General features: G+C 33.0%; 1 protein-coding gene across 3 annotated transcripts in view; it reads left to right on the forward strand.

Moving 5' to 3' along the window:
• Nucleotides 1-16,964, forward strand: part of LOC148281378 (FERM, ARHGEF and pleckstrin domain-containing protein 1-like) — a 91,928-nt gene that overhangs the window by 22,844 nt on the left and 52,120 nt on the right. For all 3 annotated transcript variants that reach the window (XM_088226870.1, XM_088226869.1, XM_088226871.1), the window contains 7 exons: nt 197-301; nt 3,133-3,355; nt 4,961-5,084; nt 6,446-6,510; nt 6,735-6,913; nt 8,292-8,452; nt 9,661-9,735. In XM_088226870.1, coding sequence (XP_088082996.1) covers nt 197-301; nt 3,133-3,355; nt 4,961-5,084; nt 6,446-6,510; nt 6,735-6,913; nt 8,292-8,452; nt 9,661-9,735 — 932 coding nt within the window. The remainder of the gene's footprint in view (nt 1-196; nt 302-3,132; nt 3,356-4,960; nt 5,085-6,445; nt 6,511-6,734; nt 6,914-8,291; nt 8,453-9,660; nt 9,736-16,964) is intronic.

A 16,964-nucleotide genomic window follows, 5' to 3' on the forward strand; every position in this document is an offset into this window, starting at 1 on the left:
ACATATTAAAAATATATTTAACCCTCACATATTAAAAATATATTTAACCCTCACATATTAAAAAAAAATTAAGTCTTAACCAAAGCCAACAAATCTTTTTATTGATACTGGGAACATCTGACTTAACTTTTAAATTAAGTGTATCAAAGGTCATACAGGGAAGTGTTATTTATACGACATATTTTGTTTGTTACAGGCAAAAGCATTAGGAAGAGTCCTGTTCGATCAAGTCTGCCGGCAGCTGCACTTACTAGAATCTGATTACTTCGGTTTGGAATATCAAGAACTCGGTGGAGCTAAGGTAAGATCGCCCGTTTATTCAATTAACTATAAAACTAAAGTTTCCTAAGAAAGCGGTGCCGTTATCTAGCGGCCATGAGGTGGGCGTAACAAGACACCCGTCTTGACGGAGACCAGAGATGACCCATTGCACCACTAATAAAGATGACATAATTTGTTCATACACCACACTGTTTAATTTTGACACATTTTTTTATTACAATAACATTTTAACAATACAACAGAGATGAAGAAAATTTTAGAGAAGGTAATTTAGAAGTCTAGGCATCTACAGGGCGAGTACAAACTACAAAAACAAACAATCTACATACAATCAAATATAATCTACATAAAACATAAGTTCACTTTCAGTAGCACTGTTGTAATTTATTATGGGGGGTAGTGTTCCAGATAGTTAGATTAGTGATCGAATTGTATAAATAACGTACATGTGCACCTAACTACAAACTGTGTAACCTACTTAATAATTTAATAATTTCATATAAACTTTTCGATCCTAAATACAGTGTTAAAAATAGTATAGAATTCATAGAAAAAGTGAAAAACTTGGATATCCCAAATAATGCTAAAATAGTGTCTTTTGATGTAGTGAATTTATTTACAAATGTACCGGTTCAGGATGCAAAAAATGTATTTAGTGAAATTCTATGTAATTCGGATCTGGATGATGATAATGTAAAGGAGATTATGAGACTTTTCGATATTTGTACTTCACAAAACTATTTTGAATTTAATAATGTGTTATATAAACAAAAAGATGGACTTGCCATGGGCTCTCCACTTTCACCAATTTTAGCGAATATATTTTTAAATAACCTTGAATGTGAACTTTTAAATTCCAATCATCATCTTATAAAATCGTGTATTTTTAAATGGTTTAGATATGTAGATGATATATTTTGTATTTTTGTAGGTACTGACAGACAATTAGATTCCTTCCTCACCCATATCAATACTATACATAACAATATTAAATTCACCTTGGAAAAAAACGATAATAATTGTTTAAACTTTATGGACCTTTCTATAAATGTTAGTGATAATAAATTAGAATTCAGTATCTACCGCAAACCTACACATACTGATACCGTAATTCCTTTTGATTCTTCACATCCTTTTACACATAAAATAGCTAGTTTCCATTCATTACTTAATCGACTCATTAATGTTCCCCTAAATACCGTAAACTATAAACTCGAATTAAACATCATCAAACAAATTGCTAATAATAATGGTTATAATAATATGCTCATAGAAAAAATGTTAAAAAATAAAAATAGAAATAAATTGTCTAACACATATATGTACTCGGCACGCAATAGTGGTATATCGGAAAATAAATTTTGGCAAAAAATTCTATATGTTGGACCAGTAACGAATAAAATCATTAAATTACTACCGTCAAACGTCCGTCCGGCATATTACACAATCAATAATTTAGGAAAAAACTTAGATAACTCTAAATCACCAATAGATTTCCTCAACAAAAATGGCATATACCAAATTCAATGTGGAGATTGTAGCCATAGATACATTGGCCAAACAGCTAGAAATCTAAACATTAGACTTAAAGAACACCACCGAGCCTTAACTTCAAACACTTTCTCAGAGTTTGCCAACCACATCATGGAAACAAACCATTCTTTTCACTCACATACTCTCAAACTTTTACATTCAAATATTAAGAAAGGAAAAATAATGAACAATTTGGAGAACATCGAAATTCAAAAAAACTTAAATTCAAATAATATCTTAATAAATAACATAACTTTTCAAAATTCATCTCCACTACTTAATATATTCCCACTTTCTAGACCCCCTACCCCCCATTCCACCCCTTCCACACTTAGTTCCTCCCCCACCCCTGTCAGTACCTAAACTTTCTCTTTGTAATTTTATGTTTAGTTTTTAAATACACCTGTAGATGGACAGTACTGCGTGTCCGAAACATGTCGTGTTAAATATATAAACTCAGTGGACTAAAAACAAAGTTGTTTTATTTATACAATTCAATATGTTATTCCACAATGTTAACGCCGAGTCAATAAATAAGATTAGTGATCTGTTCCACGTATACGAAGGGGTTTTCCAAAGCAGGATTCTCCTTCTACTTTGACAAAAGTCTCTTTAACCCATTGCACCACTAATAAAGATGACAAAATTTGTTCATACAGCACACTGTTTCAATAACAATCTGACTAAATTAATATCTTGTAATAAATGATGTTAAATGAATTGTGATCATTACATTTTACTATGAAATCAGTAACCGAAATATACTCATTTATGTCATTTTTATGAATAAGGTATTTGTCATTCAGTTTTAATGCAAAAAAAGTCACTTCAAAGAGAAACCGGCAAATCGCCGGCCAAGGTCAATTTGTCACTGACTCACAAAGCCAAGGTCAATTCGTCACCGATTCACAAAGCCGGCGAAACACATGGGTTAAAGGAAGCGGGAGCAGAGCGGAGATCAACTAATTTTGTTGACATATTTTTATAAAACTGAGACGTACTGCAACAGAAAATGGACATTCTAATCAAATTAGGCTGTTTGTATCGCTATGACAGCCATTCTTCTCACAATCAATGCTCTCTAGGAAACCTGGTCTCTTTAGTTTGTGCAGACGTTTTACTGACGTCATCCAACGCTACAAAAAAAACTGTATGAGATTGGTTTCTCGGATGGTATGTTAAAATTAATGGTGAAATAGAAGCAATTACGTCTCCTATGGTCTATACTCGCTACTGTCAGTTTGTCAGGAAGTTCTCTCTGGGGTTCAATTTCAATACTAAATGTTAGTTAATTTGTTTCCTCGGCGATTGTTTCAGTACTGGCTGGACTTGGAGAAGCCAGTGTGCCGCCAGGTGGGACTGTCGCTGGTGGACCCGCTGCTCCGCTTCTGCGTCAAGTTCTACACTCCCGACCCCGCGCAGCTGGAGGAGGAGTTCACGCGCTACCTCTTCTGCCTGCAGATCAAGCGCGACCTCGCGCACGGCTGCATCCAGTGCAACGAGAACACCTCCGCGCTCATGGCCAGCTACATCGTGCAAGGTGGGCGCAGGCAATGCGGCGTAAGGCGTGCCGCCACTTTTGATTTATTTATTCGATGCAGTTTGAAGTGGGCTGACCATTTATCATTTTAGCTACGTACCTTTTCATTTTTTCACTAGGTTTAACTCAGCAACTAAAGTTGTATGCTACACTGCGATCCAAATACAGTGATACTTTCCCCTATGGTCAATGAATTTAAGAACCATTTGGAAGATTTTTAAAAAGAACAACAGCTTGCACACCACATACCCCATTTGAGGACATAAGTCTCCTTGGCGGTGCCTACATACACGGAAAAATGGCTCATTGCCTAACGAGAAAAGGTGCCCGAAGGAACTCTCTGCAATCTGGTAGCCTTAGCATCTTTGCACTGAAAGAAGGTAATCCAGAAGTACATAATATGCACTTCATTGGATTGAAAAAAGAGGGAAGTGAATTCTTCACTGACTGGGATTAAATTGATTGGACATGATCAATTCGCCAAAATGATTACAAAACTAATAAAATAAATAAAAAAACTTTGTTTTTAACCACATTTTTTTTTTTCACTGACCGGTTTCAAAGCAAACAAGCTTCTTTGTCAAGGTTTACGTAACTAATGAATTCTTTCCTATATTATTTTTATCATGTTAACTAAACACTACACGTGGCGCCAATAAATCAAGTCTTTTTTTCCTTACTAGGGTGGTAATTTGATATCAATATTTTCTAAGCTAGACAGAAGAAGACTAAAAGAAATATGGTTTATTTGGTTATTAATTATTGTTTTCTTATTATGGATCGCTTTTTTAATTTCTAAGTTGTCTAATTTTAATATTCTATTTTCAACATGAAGTACTTTTAATCCAGTGTCTTTATTGAAGTTAGTATTATTTTCTATCAGATGATTTGCGAATTCAGAAAAATTACTATTATTTAAGCACCTTAAGTGTTCTTTTACTCCAATATTAAAGTTTCTTTTAGTTTTTCCAATGTAGATTGAATCGCAATCATTACAATTTAATTGGTATATCCCAGATTTATTATATTTATGGACTTTGTGATTTTTTAACAATGTTCCCATATTATTAGTTGTGTAGAATGCAGGTTTAATGTTTGATGGTAGGGAATTAGATCATTGTTTTGAAAAAATGTCAATAATAAATGCTTTGATTAACGAATTACAACAGGGATAGAGAACATATTAGAGAAGGGAATATGGAAGTCTAGGCATTTACAGGGCTTAAGACTTGTCATTGGCTGATTTGAATGGCCACTTTACACATTGTGTTACATTAACCATTTTGCCTATGTTTGAAAATCCATATTTCTTCAATTCTTCCACCTGTTGATTTTATTGAAGTAAAATAGCTGAAACCTTTATTATACAGTCTTTTGTCTACAAACATTTGGACAAACTCAAAATATTGTAATAAATGCTTTGGCTTAGTTTTATCTTCTTTATCAACCGTCGATATTATTTTATCCTAAGAAGCTCGGATGTAAATAATATTCTGAATTTATTTTAATTTTTCATATAATTGCTATTTTTTATGTTCAAGGAAAGATATGTCGTCTGCTAAATAGTTTATTTTGTCCTTTCTAATAGTGTTAAGTTTTTTGTAGCCGAATGTGGAGACTTCGTGCCAGAAGACTATCCGGATCACACGTACCTGAGCAGCTACAAATTCTTCCCGCTGCAGGACTCCGACCTAGAGAGAAGAATTATGGAGAATCACAAAAAGCACATGTAAGTTATTGTGGTGTCTATAAGTTATGAGGAAACCAGCAAATCAGTGTCACTTAAAGTCAGATATACGAGGTGTGTTAAGAAAATAATCGGAATTTTAAAATTTCGCGGGTTTGGAATATTTTTTTTTCATTATGTTGGTATTCATGAACCTGAAGTATGCTAAAATTTTCAGATAAATTCATTGTTTACTTTGTCTGTAACAGCCGTTAAGGTTGGGCGTGTTTTTATGAGCTCGTCGATTTTTATTTGTTAAAAAAAATTAATCAAAGAATTTGGCAGCTGAATTTAAATGTGGACGTACTAGCTTGGATGACGATGAACATTTAGTATGGCTATAATCTGCAACTGTTGGATTAAGGTTAGAGAGAAAGCAGAGTCTACGAACATGTCCAAAGAACGTGTTTGTTGCATATTGAAACAAGATTTAGGCACGAGAAAGCTGACTGCGCTTGGTGCCGCGTTTGCTCACTCTGGACCAAAAACGTGTTCGAATGAACATTTGCACCGCTCTGTTGGCGTAGTTAAGGCGAAATAAATCAGACTTTTGGCGCCAATCAATTACAGTAGATGAAACTTGGATTCACCATGCTACTCCAGAAACAAAAAATCAGTCCAAACAGCAGACTGCGAAGAGGAAATTGGCCCCAAAAAAGGCCAAAACTGTTCCTATAGCTGGGAAAGTGATGGCGACTGTTTTCTGGAATAGTCATGGAGTTATCTTCATCGATTACCTAAAAAAAGGAAAAACTTTTACGGGAGCATACTATGCATTATTAATTGATAAGTTGAAGACAGAAATCACGGAAAAACGCCCACATTTAAAAAAGAAAAGGACAATGTACCTTCTCACACCTCAGCGGTTGCCATGGCTAAAATCCATGAATTACGGTTTGAACTGCTTGACCACCCTCATTACTCACCAGATCTAGCCCCGAGCGACTTTTTTAGTTCCCCGAGCTAAAAGTTGCGCTCGGAGGACATAGATTCTCATCTAATGAGGAGGCCATCTCCTTCGTAAATTACTATAGGGAAGGACGCTAACTACTATTCGGATGGGTTGAAGAGATGGGAGCATCGCTGGGAGAAGTGTATAGATGCAAAAGGAGACTATGTAGAAAAATAAAAACCAAATTTTAATGAACACGACTTGTTTCATTGTTATGTCGGAAACATTTCAGACAACCCTCGCATATATAGTAATGTTTCAGGTGTTTCTTGAAGGTGGCTCGAGAAGGTGCATTTTTATATGAAGAGGTAGCTCATTCCAAAGTCTAGCAGCTTGAATAATTTAGTTTAAAATTACCTTTATTCTTAAGATGAGGGGGAATACCTAATAACTTAGATGTTTTATTTTTCAGAGGACAAAGCCCCGCAGAAGCTGACTTAAATCTTCTAGAAACTGCGAGAAGATGTGAATTATATGGTAAGTTTATTCTAATTTAACATTCAAGTCACGCTATTAGATGCTAATTATTAATTTATCCACTTGTGTATTGATAATTAAGTACATTGATAAACTAACTCTTGAAATCTCCAATGCTGAGATCACTTTAATACAAAGTTATCAGCCGATTCTTTCGTCAGTTGATGCAATAAAAATAAATATGTAAAGTCTAATTTAGCTTTCATGTTTCGATTCCGTTCCAGGTATGAAGATGCACCCTGCCAAGGACCACGAAGGAGTTCCCCTGAACATCGCCGTGGCGCACATGGGCATCGTGGTGTTCCAACACCTCACCAAAATTAACACCTTCAGCTGGGCCAAAATACGGAAGATCTCCTTCAAGAGGAAACGCTTCCTTATTAAACTGCATCCCGAGGGTTACGTAAGTTTTAATTAAATTTTATTAAAATAACCAATAAGTTTAAAATCAGTCATGCAATAATAATAATCTTAGTTTATTAACAACAAATAACAATTTCTTTAGCTACTACATACACACCTAGGTAATAGATATCTCTGGATCATGTCTAGTCTGCCTAACTAAGTACAACCTGTTTTAAGGCAGACATTTTTATGCAAAATAAACAATAACATTTCTACCTACTAGTTAATTTATTATACAGTTATACAATATTAATTTATACCATTTAAGAATGTTTTTTAGTAAATTTTCCGATTTTTCTGTACCTAAACCCAGTAACCAATTTTTTACCAATTTATTTCATTGAATCCGGGTCATGGTTTTGGAATGTTCGGGTAACATATTAAATATTCAGAGTTTGCGGTAGGCCCCATGACCCATCCTCTGGTTTGACTTTTGGTAGTGTGGGAGTGTTCCTTTTGGGATTTGGTAGAATAATTTGCTTGTAATAATTTAATTTGAAAATTCCTCAAATAACTTGATGCTAGGGCTTTTTAAAAATTATTTTAATTATCGATTTTTGAGCAGATTCGAGAGGTTTTAATATTGCTTTATTAGTGCCTCCCATCCTATTATGCCATAAGTTATAATTGAGTTTCATTAAATAAAATATTGTTGTTTGAGTTAAATTATGGATAAGATGTTACGTATTGACTTGAAGAAATGGGTAAGTTTTCTAATTTTTTAAAAATAAGAAATTGTTTTAAATTGAATATTACAACCAGAATTATCTTCTTTTTTCAAAAAAAGATAATACAATTCTAAAAAAAAAGGTTTCAACCAAAGTATTTCAATATTATATTTTTTTTAAGTATTACCGAAGGCATAATTTTAAGTAGAAATAAAGGAAAATGTCACAAAAATGCATGTGATTTAAATGCTTGTATTTATTTTCAAAAACAAAAAATTAAAATTTTGCCGCGGCCACTTTCATGTTCAATTTATTATCTTCAAATTATTACAATAAATTTTAGTTCAATACTTAGTCTTTATTGAGATCCCAGATACCTAAGTTGAGTCTAAATTTGAAATGGTGTAATCTGCCGGTCTAAAAGTAATTATATTTTAGTTACATAAAACTTTTAAGTATATTTTTTAACAGAAATACCTATAAAAAAGATTGTTTTTATTTTTTTACTATTGCGTGATTGAAAAAAAAACATTTGTTTTAAAATGACAAAATCGTATGATTTCCTTATTTTGCGTTCGTTTTACCAGACTACAGCCTTAAGATTTTAAGAAAATGGCCCCAAGATTGAAATTTGTATTTGGTTTTGACACGACTCCTACAAATGAATCCTTATAGCGTTTTTAAGATTATTCCTGAATTGAATTCCAGGGCTACTATAAAGATTTGGTGGAGTTCTTCTTCGAAGGGCGGAATGAATGTAAGAACTTCTGGAAGAAGTGTGTAGAGAACCACAGCTTCTTCAGGTGTACAACGGTCAAACGAATGCCTCGACATCGAACTAGAGTTCTCTCCAGAGGATCCTCATTCCGGTAACAATAATACTGTCATCTCATAACACTATATATCTTAAAAATGGCAGACATAGTTCACAGCTCATCAACAAAGAAAAAATATTGCATGCCAAAAGTTCAATCTTTTATAAGAATTTAAAAAGTTATGTATGAAAATATTTATTTTTTATTTTATTTTTTTGCACCACAACAGGCCAGGAGGCTCAATTACAGTGGTGAATAACATCACAGAACACCCAGGCTTGAGAAAAATCACATTTTAATTTTTGTGTTCTCACCGGGAATCGAACCCGGAACCTTCCGTGCGTGAGTCAAGCGTCTTGACCACTACACCACGGAGGCCGCCTAATAACAATTGGGAAAAAAAGTAAAATATTTAAAGAAGATATATTATATCAGAAGATATGCACTTACTTTAAGGTTATTCACTATACAGGGTGTTCTTTAAACCCTGTCACATCCGAAACCACGATGATCAGTGTGAGCAAGAAGACATATTGGCACATTAAAATAAATTTTTAGAACGAATAAAATTTACAAAAGTAAAATATTTAAAAAAACAAATGGTTGCTTACTTCTGCAAGGGAGAAGCGAGGAGAGGGGAGGGGGGAGTCTGATACACCGTCAACCACATGGCCACGCCCCCCTCGCTTCTCCCCTGCAGAAGTAAGAAACCATTTGTTTTTTAAAATATTTAATTTTTTTTAAATTTCTGCATTCTAAATATTTTTTTGAATATGCTAATATGTCTTCTTGCCCATACTGATCATCGTGGTTTCGGATGTGACAGGGTTTAAAGAACATCCTGTATAACTAACCCAAGTATCAAATGATATACTTTTGTACGTATCAAGTTGTGATATAAAGTGTCAAAAAAAAATTGAACCGCTCTGATGTAAAGTTGAAAAAAGTCACATGCGTCGTTGTTCTACGATCGTGACAAATTCTAAAGCTTGATAGGCTCTGAAAAATTGCAAGTTATTTCTATTGTCAGTAAATGCATTGAACATTTTTTATAAAATCCAGGATTTTTTTGCCATAGCATGTTTACACAAAATACTGAAAAATTGCTTAAAAATCCGAACGTAGAATATAACTCAATGTGCCTAAAAAGCGAACATATCATAATTAGCCTTTTTTGAACAGATTTGACAAGTTAATTCAGGAATAGATTACTGCTTTATTCCTTGGCAGCATTATTCACCAACTTTCTTTATTTGTAACAGATATAGCGGGAGAACCCAGAAGCAGATTGTGGAGTTTGTCCGGGAAAACTATGTCAAGAGACAGACCTTCCAGAGGTGAGTGAGAACCTGCTTTATTCTAGATGCCCTTGGTTCTTACTGTTTCTATGATTTGGTATGATGCAAGTTCCGCCTTTTTTTATGATTTTATAGTAGTTATAGTGTAAAATGCCAGCCCTAATTTAGCATTTTCTAATTGCTTAACATTTAATATAATGTAAATATTGTCATCTAAAAAATAATCCACTTTAAAAAATCTTTAAAAATCTCAAACTTTTACTGAAGTATGTGTGTACTTTGTTTTTACGGTACAGTTGCATAAAATATATATTTTTTTAATGTAAATTGTAAAAGACAAATTTAAAAAATATTTTTTGATATGATCATTATCATCATTCGTCTTTCTGCACACCCAGTGGTGCGTAGGGCACTCCATTTGTAAACCAAATGGAGGGTATTTGGATCATGTCTTACACAAAGGCGAGGTGATACAGTCTCACGCCTCAGGCGCCAGTCCAGGAACAATGAAATATTGCACTTCAAACGACCTGTGAACCTGGGATTTTACCTGAGAGCGGACATCGAGTCAAAAACAGTTGTCCGGGGTTCTGTTTCTATTTCACCCACAGAACTGTATTCAACATCCGCCTAGATTTGGAGAATACAATAAATATGTTTATTTTTCTAATATTGTCTGGTATAAATAAGACACGATATTAATCATTTAGTATGATGTGGGGCAGTCAAGTTTTAAACTTTGCATTTCTTATTTTATTGAGTAAATAATTAAGGATTAAGACGGGACCGGAAAGGTTTCAACGGCCAAAAACTGGGTGAGATTCGAACGACAGTTGTGGACGAACAAATGAACATACACAAATTTTCTTTTTAGCAAGTTTTTTAATGCATTCTTGATGAACAAAACAAGCTTCGAAATTTCCAAAAACATCAATAATTGGGAGGTATAATAATATCTAAAGGCGACCGCGCAACTTGCGAACTGCTTTCTTCTTGCCGCGATTCCGGCTGAACGAGTTTGAGTTTTTTTATTTTCTTAGCGCCATTTTGTTGGTGAGGTCTCCCTCCATATAATGAACCTAAATTCTGTAAAAAATCGTCAAAATTAGAGCAATGGCAGCCAAGAAATCAAAAACTTCGAAAAATACAAGTTATTTGTGTTTAAAACGGTATTAAAAAACTATTTTTTATATGCAGACATTGGTTTAGTTTATGTATCTTTATCTTCAATTTAAAAAAATCAAGTTAATATCTTTAGCCGTTCTTGAGTCATCGCGGAAAATGATATTTTAAGAAAAATGCAGTAAAAGTTTTGGAACGTGCATGGCCTTAAATTTTTGGCTCTCCTGAACTCAATTTTGCGAATATCAAAGTTTTATTGCGCCAAAATGTTCTTAAAAGATTGTATTAATCGATTATGTAAAAAACCAAGCATCGATTTTTATGAAATTTCAAACCTTTCTGGTCCCCTTAAGAACACTAATTTTGAATGTTCATATCTAAAGCCATATGGTAATTATATGTTCTTATATACAGTCATGAAACTGTCTGAAATGTAAACAAAATACATAGTGACTTAGGGTCGATTTTATGAACATCCGTAAGTAATCTTGATACCATTTTTAACTAATATTTGGTACATAAACCGGACGATTATAGCGTTTTATAAATATTCGTAGCGACTAATTATAGTCAATTAATTGATGGTTACTACCCGAGTATATTACGATCCGTTATCTTCAGCGCCGTCGCCGTGTTTGACACTGGCGGATGAGTATTTATTTCGTTCTCCGCTTTATTTATTTGCGATATGTGACCAAGCCACTTTGTTAAAGATCGAAGCCTTAGAAATGCGGTGCCACAGGAGGATTTTAAAAATCTCCCAGGTCAGAGTCCGAAACGATACGTTCTCCGATGGATGAAAAAAGTTAAAGAGGTACTGATGACCATAAAGAAAAGAAAACTTGAGTACTTTGGGCATGTGACGAGACACAAAAAATATAACATTTTACAAGTCATTCTACGGGGAAGGATCGAAGGAAGACGTTGCGCAAGTAGAAGGCGCATCTATTGCCTATAGAACTTACATGACTGGTTCCATTGCGGAACTCAGTTCAGGGCAGCTGCCATCAAAGTAAGAATTGCTGCGATGATTTCCAACCATCGCGGAGAGAAAAGATATGAAGAAGATCACTTTCTATGTATTAATTACCATTCTTTTATTTTTCTACATCGCGTTGTATTAGGAAAAGATAATTTACGAAGTATTGACAAATGTACTTTATATGCACAACAGCAACCTTTTTTTTATCATACTTTGCATTTTGGAAATTGGAATATTGCTTTGAAAAAACATAGACATTATGACTAGCATTGGAATTTCCTAACTGGTTTATTAAGTACACAACCGTCAGTTGTCATTATGAATGATGAATGATTCTTTAACATTTATGGAAGTTTGATAGATTTTATAAAGTCGGTCTTTAATATACTTAATTTGGTAATGTATCCAAAATAAAACAAGTTTATTGGATTATAATTCTACTTTATTTTTTATAAAGTATACAAAGGGTATATTGTGACGCGTTTCGTCTTGTTAGGACATTTTCAAACAAACTAACTTAAATAATTACAAAGTTTCCTTATATACTAAAAATAATTGCTATTTTATGTTCCCAATCAATTAAATTAAAATGAAATAATATTATAAAATCTGAATGTATTTTTACCTTAGTTGACATTAAACATTAATGAAACCCGGGTAAAACACCAATGTAGAGTTTCAACAATAATTTTCAAAATAAACCTGTATAAATGAAATCAATATTTTAATAATTATTATATTAATTTTAAAGTCATACCCTCACAAATATTTTTAAATAATGGAAGGTTTTTCCCCAATATAACCAAAATATTCCTCTAATATACTCAGTATACCCTAATTGAATTTTAATTACTCCACTTATTTTGGCTTGTATAGAAATCCACAAACATAAAATAGCCATTATTTTAAGTCTATAAGGAAACTTTGTAAATATTTATGTTGGTTTGTTTGAAAATGTCCTAACAAGACGAAACGCGTCACAATATACCATTTGTATATTTTATAAAAAATAAAGTAGAATTATAATCCAATAAACTTGTTTTATTTTGTATACATTACCAAATTAAATATGGAATTCTACCAATTGTCTGCATACACAATAAATAATTTAATGTACTTGTTTATTGCAACTTTTTTGAAAGAAATGGACACTTTATTTATACTGGCGTTCCTCATTTTGTTTTTTTTTTAAAGAAATACCTACAAATTAATTGTCAGGTAACTTTGTCTATAATTTGTTCTTATAATTTTATTTGCTTTTAGATATTTTCTATAGTGCTTTGAAAGTAAATTATATGTAGTTGATTCTGATGTATCAATCTATAATGGACATACAAAAGTATTTTTGCAACACTAACACTTTTTTATCTTTTCGAAACCTTTGTCTGGAAAAAAGCTAAGAATCTAGTTTTTCATTATTTTTGTTCTACTAGATCATAACTTAGTGACTTAACCAGAGCAGGACTTACCATTTGAGGCTACAAGGGAGGGGAGAATAATATGCTCCTATTAATTTACAAACCAAACAATCGCCAACTAAGTTAAAAATTAACTTATGAGTGGAGACTATAGTCCTTAAAATTTAGCTTGACTAAAATGATAGCTGGCAAACTAATGTGACTAGTGGTGGGAAAGTACTGATCACTGATCATGTACCGATCAAATCGATTTTATCAGTTTTTTCATGCAAACATAAAACTCTGTTTTCGAAAATTGATATAAAAACAAGCCTATTATAGTGTGTTTAAGACAATAATTCACCAAAAATAAGACATTTTATGCTTTTTTTTCATGAGCAACATCAAATGAATTATTTTTTTATTCTATCGATTTACATTGATCAATTTGTCCCATCTCTAACATTTTTGCAAAATGATGAAGCCTTGCAAGAATGTCATTAATAATTAGGTTTATTTTAGTTTTAAAGCTGATTTTATATAATTATGTTGATTTATATGTCGAGCACTGTATTAAAAAAACAAATTAACACGCCAGATACCAATGATTTTTCATGTGTCAATATAAATCACTCCTTAGACGTAACTACAAAGTTATGTTGTCACTTTTGCTGACAACTGTCACTAACCAAGCTATATTTTAAGGACTATAGTGTCGTTGTTTATTACTGTATCGAATGATGCACAGAATTCAACTACACTGGAATAGATTATTTTACAAAAAATGCACATTATTGATAATCCAAATTTCAATCACCAAACATCTTTTACAATGTTTAAGTATTTTTTGTAGTCGTATCTAGGCTTGATCAGTAGTTTGGCTTCACTTATATCCATCGAGCATTTGTACATGACTTCACACGCTACTTGAGAATCTTTCTCTAGTTTTGTTTTTCTTTTAATACCATCATTCGTTCATTGTTTTTATTTTCAACGGATTTATTTACTTCATTTCGCTTCGGTAGCACCTAGGGACAAGCGACTGAGGATGGTTTTCATATTGAAAGGCACTTTCGTTACTAAACTCAACCCGCAAGAAAAAATATCCAATCGGAGGGCTCATCGGAAATTATAAGAAATGATTATTGTTTACACATTGACTGTCAATACGTAAGTTTATCCCAAAGGCAACTGACAAAGGAATTGCCTCTCAATTTTCCGAGTATTTATTTACAGTTGATGCGTTACATTGCAATATTTCAAATGGGAGTCGGGAATTATTTTTAATGTTGGTCATTGATTTTATATCCAAAAAATGGATCATGTTGTGAAAATTCGTGTCTCATTGATGGGATGTTATCGGCAGTGATGAACATTTTCTCTGCATTTGGCACTTAAAAATGGCGCACTGGACAAGGTTGATACGCCGTAGCCATGTTAAGATCTCATCAAAGTGTTAGAATATTATGCATCCGGTCAGAGCCGAAGACATCAAACAGTTAAGATGAGGTAATTTTTGAAGCATTTATTTTAAGGCTTGATTTAAGTTTTAACTGTATGTAAGGTTACTAGTTACCTACCATGTCTCAATAACCACTGGCAGATGAGTGAAGGCTTAAAACACAGGCAGATCAGATCGAGGTTGAGCTGTGGCCTAGTGTATTTGTATTCTATAGGACTTTGTTACCAATCTTCAACGGATCAAAATCCCACTGCTTCGCCCTTCACCTTAAAGCCCAGGTCTATAAAGAGCCTGGCTACTGTCTTTTTTTATATTTTTTTATAGACTATTAAACTACGTCAAAAATATTTTTTTTCAATTTTTAAATATCGTATTATCAGAGCTACGATTTTTTAAAGCTTTGTATTTCTGAAATAACTCCGCGTGTGACGTCAGAGGTTCATTTCCACTTATTCTCATTCAGTTCTTCCCATGGGTCCAGAAGCGACAAGCAGACCGGAAATCTTCCATATCTCTCAGATCATAGGTTGATTCACATGAACCAGTGACGTCATTCAAAGTAGTGCGTTTTTATTATTTTTTCCGTACATTTTCAAGAAACTTTGCACTACAATTTAATGCTCTAATTTTTATCCCGCGCAAGAAAACATTTTTGTATCCAATTTCCCGTAGGGCTAAAGTTAATCTTTATAGCGTTGTTATTTTGTTGTGATAGATTTCCAGTTTCCGTCTAGCCATGTTTTTTCACATTTTGCATATTTTTACTTTTAGCGGGTAGAAATTAGCGGGTACGGGTTCCACTTTTAAATGTCAGAAAACTCACCGGCTTGAATTTGTGACGTTGCGGGCAGTGTAATTTCGAAGTTTCGGTGGGGATTTTCAAAATTACAAAATTAGCTCTTTTTGTTTAATAAAGTTTAATTCCTAATCATTTAGTCTTCTGAAACAATTCTTATAAGTTTGATAACATCTCTCGTTTGTTCTTGGAACGATCGGATAGATCTATTTGAAATATTGCATTGTATAATACCTGAAATAAATCGGACAGTGTTTATAGATTTATCATTAATTGTTTAAAGTTGTTATTCTTTTTTTTCATATCATCACTGTATTTTTTTGTAATTTTTAATACATCATCCTTCCATCGTTGAGTACATTGTCTTATGATTTCTCCTAATGTTGTCAAGTTTGTCCCTCCACCAATCGTGACACTCCCCCGCCCTTTCACTACAGATATAACTCTATACACTCCTCCTTATCTCTAATGCATGTGTGTCATTCAATCTGCATTCTTTCTACGTCTCACTTTAATGAAACACATATTATTTCCTTTTTATTTTGTAGGCTGACTAAACACGTCGTAATAATAAGCAGGTCCATGTTTTAAGTCCCGATCAATGTTGTAGATGTTTGTTTTACTCCTGCATATCACGACATCTGTTACAGATATCGCAGTTTAAAAATACTCAATATTATAAGTTATATAACACAGGCATCCTTCGTTTCACAGAAGGCTTACAGCAATTTGCAATTGGGTTTTTCTCTGAAATATATGTCGAGCAAATTAATCAACTTATAAAATGACAACAAATTAGCAATAAATACGGAATTCATTTCTTTTATTGTATTGTATTGATGGACAAAGTTCACAATTATAAGACTTTTGAAAAAAACAAATCAGTTTTTAATCACAGTTAATGATGCATAAATAAAATAAATAATAAATCATTCCAGTGACACTGTTTAAAGTGGCTTTTACTTATTCAAATTAAAAACACAGTGAATATACTTTCAAAATTCTGTGATCAGTTGACTCTCGCATTTCCCAGAATAAAATAATTGGGTTAAAAAGCAAAGCAAAAAAACAGGTATTCTACTTATGCTCATAAAATCTAAATTAGGTATTCTACGTATGCTCAGCAAATCTTAACTACATAGATATTCTACTTATGCTCAGCAAATCTAAACTAGGTATTCTACTTAAGCTCAGCAAATCTAAACTAGGTATTCTGCTTATGCTCAGCAAATCTAAACTAGACATTCTGCTTATGCTCAGCAAATCTAAACGAGGTATTCTACTTATGCTCATTGACATGTACACAACCTAATTCCCGTGTAATAATTTGTCAAGAAATAAACATAAAATTAATTTTAAAGAAATAAATTAATGTATTGTCTACCAAAAAAAAATTCTTTTCACAATTTGTGGTATTTTTTTTTTTTTACTGACAACAGTATTAGAGTTCTTGGTAGCTCGAATTTTTAAACATTTGTGTTTGTTATATCATTATCTAATGCTTGGGTT

Source organism: Micrasema longulum, unplaced genomic scaffold, assembly GCF_059751315.1.
Source record: "Micrasema longulum isolate JH-2025_06_02 unplaced genomic scaffold, ASM5975131v1 h1tg000469l, whole genome shotgun sequence".
Lineage (NCBI taxonomy): Eukaryota > Metazoa > Arthropoda > Insecta > Trichoptera > Brachycentridae > Micrasema > Micrasema longulum.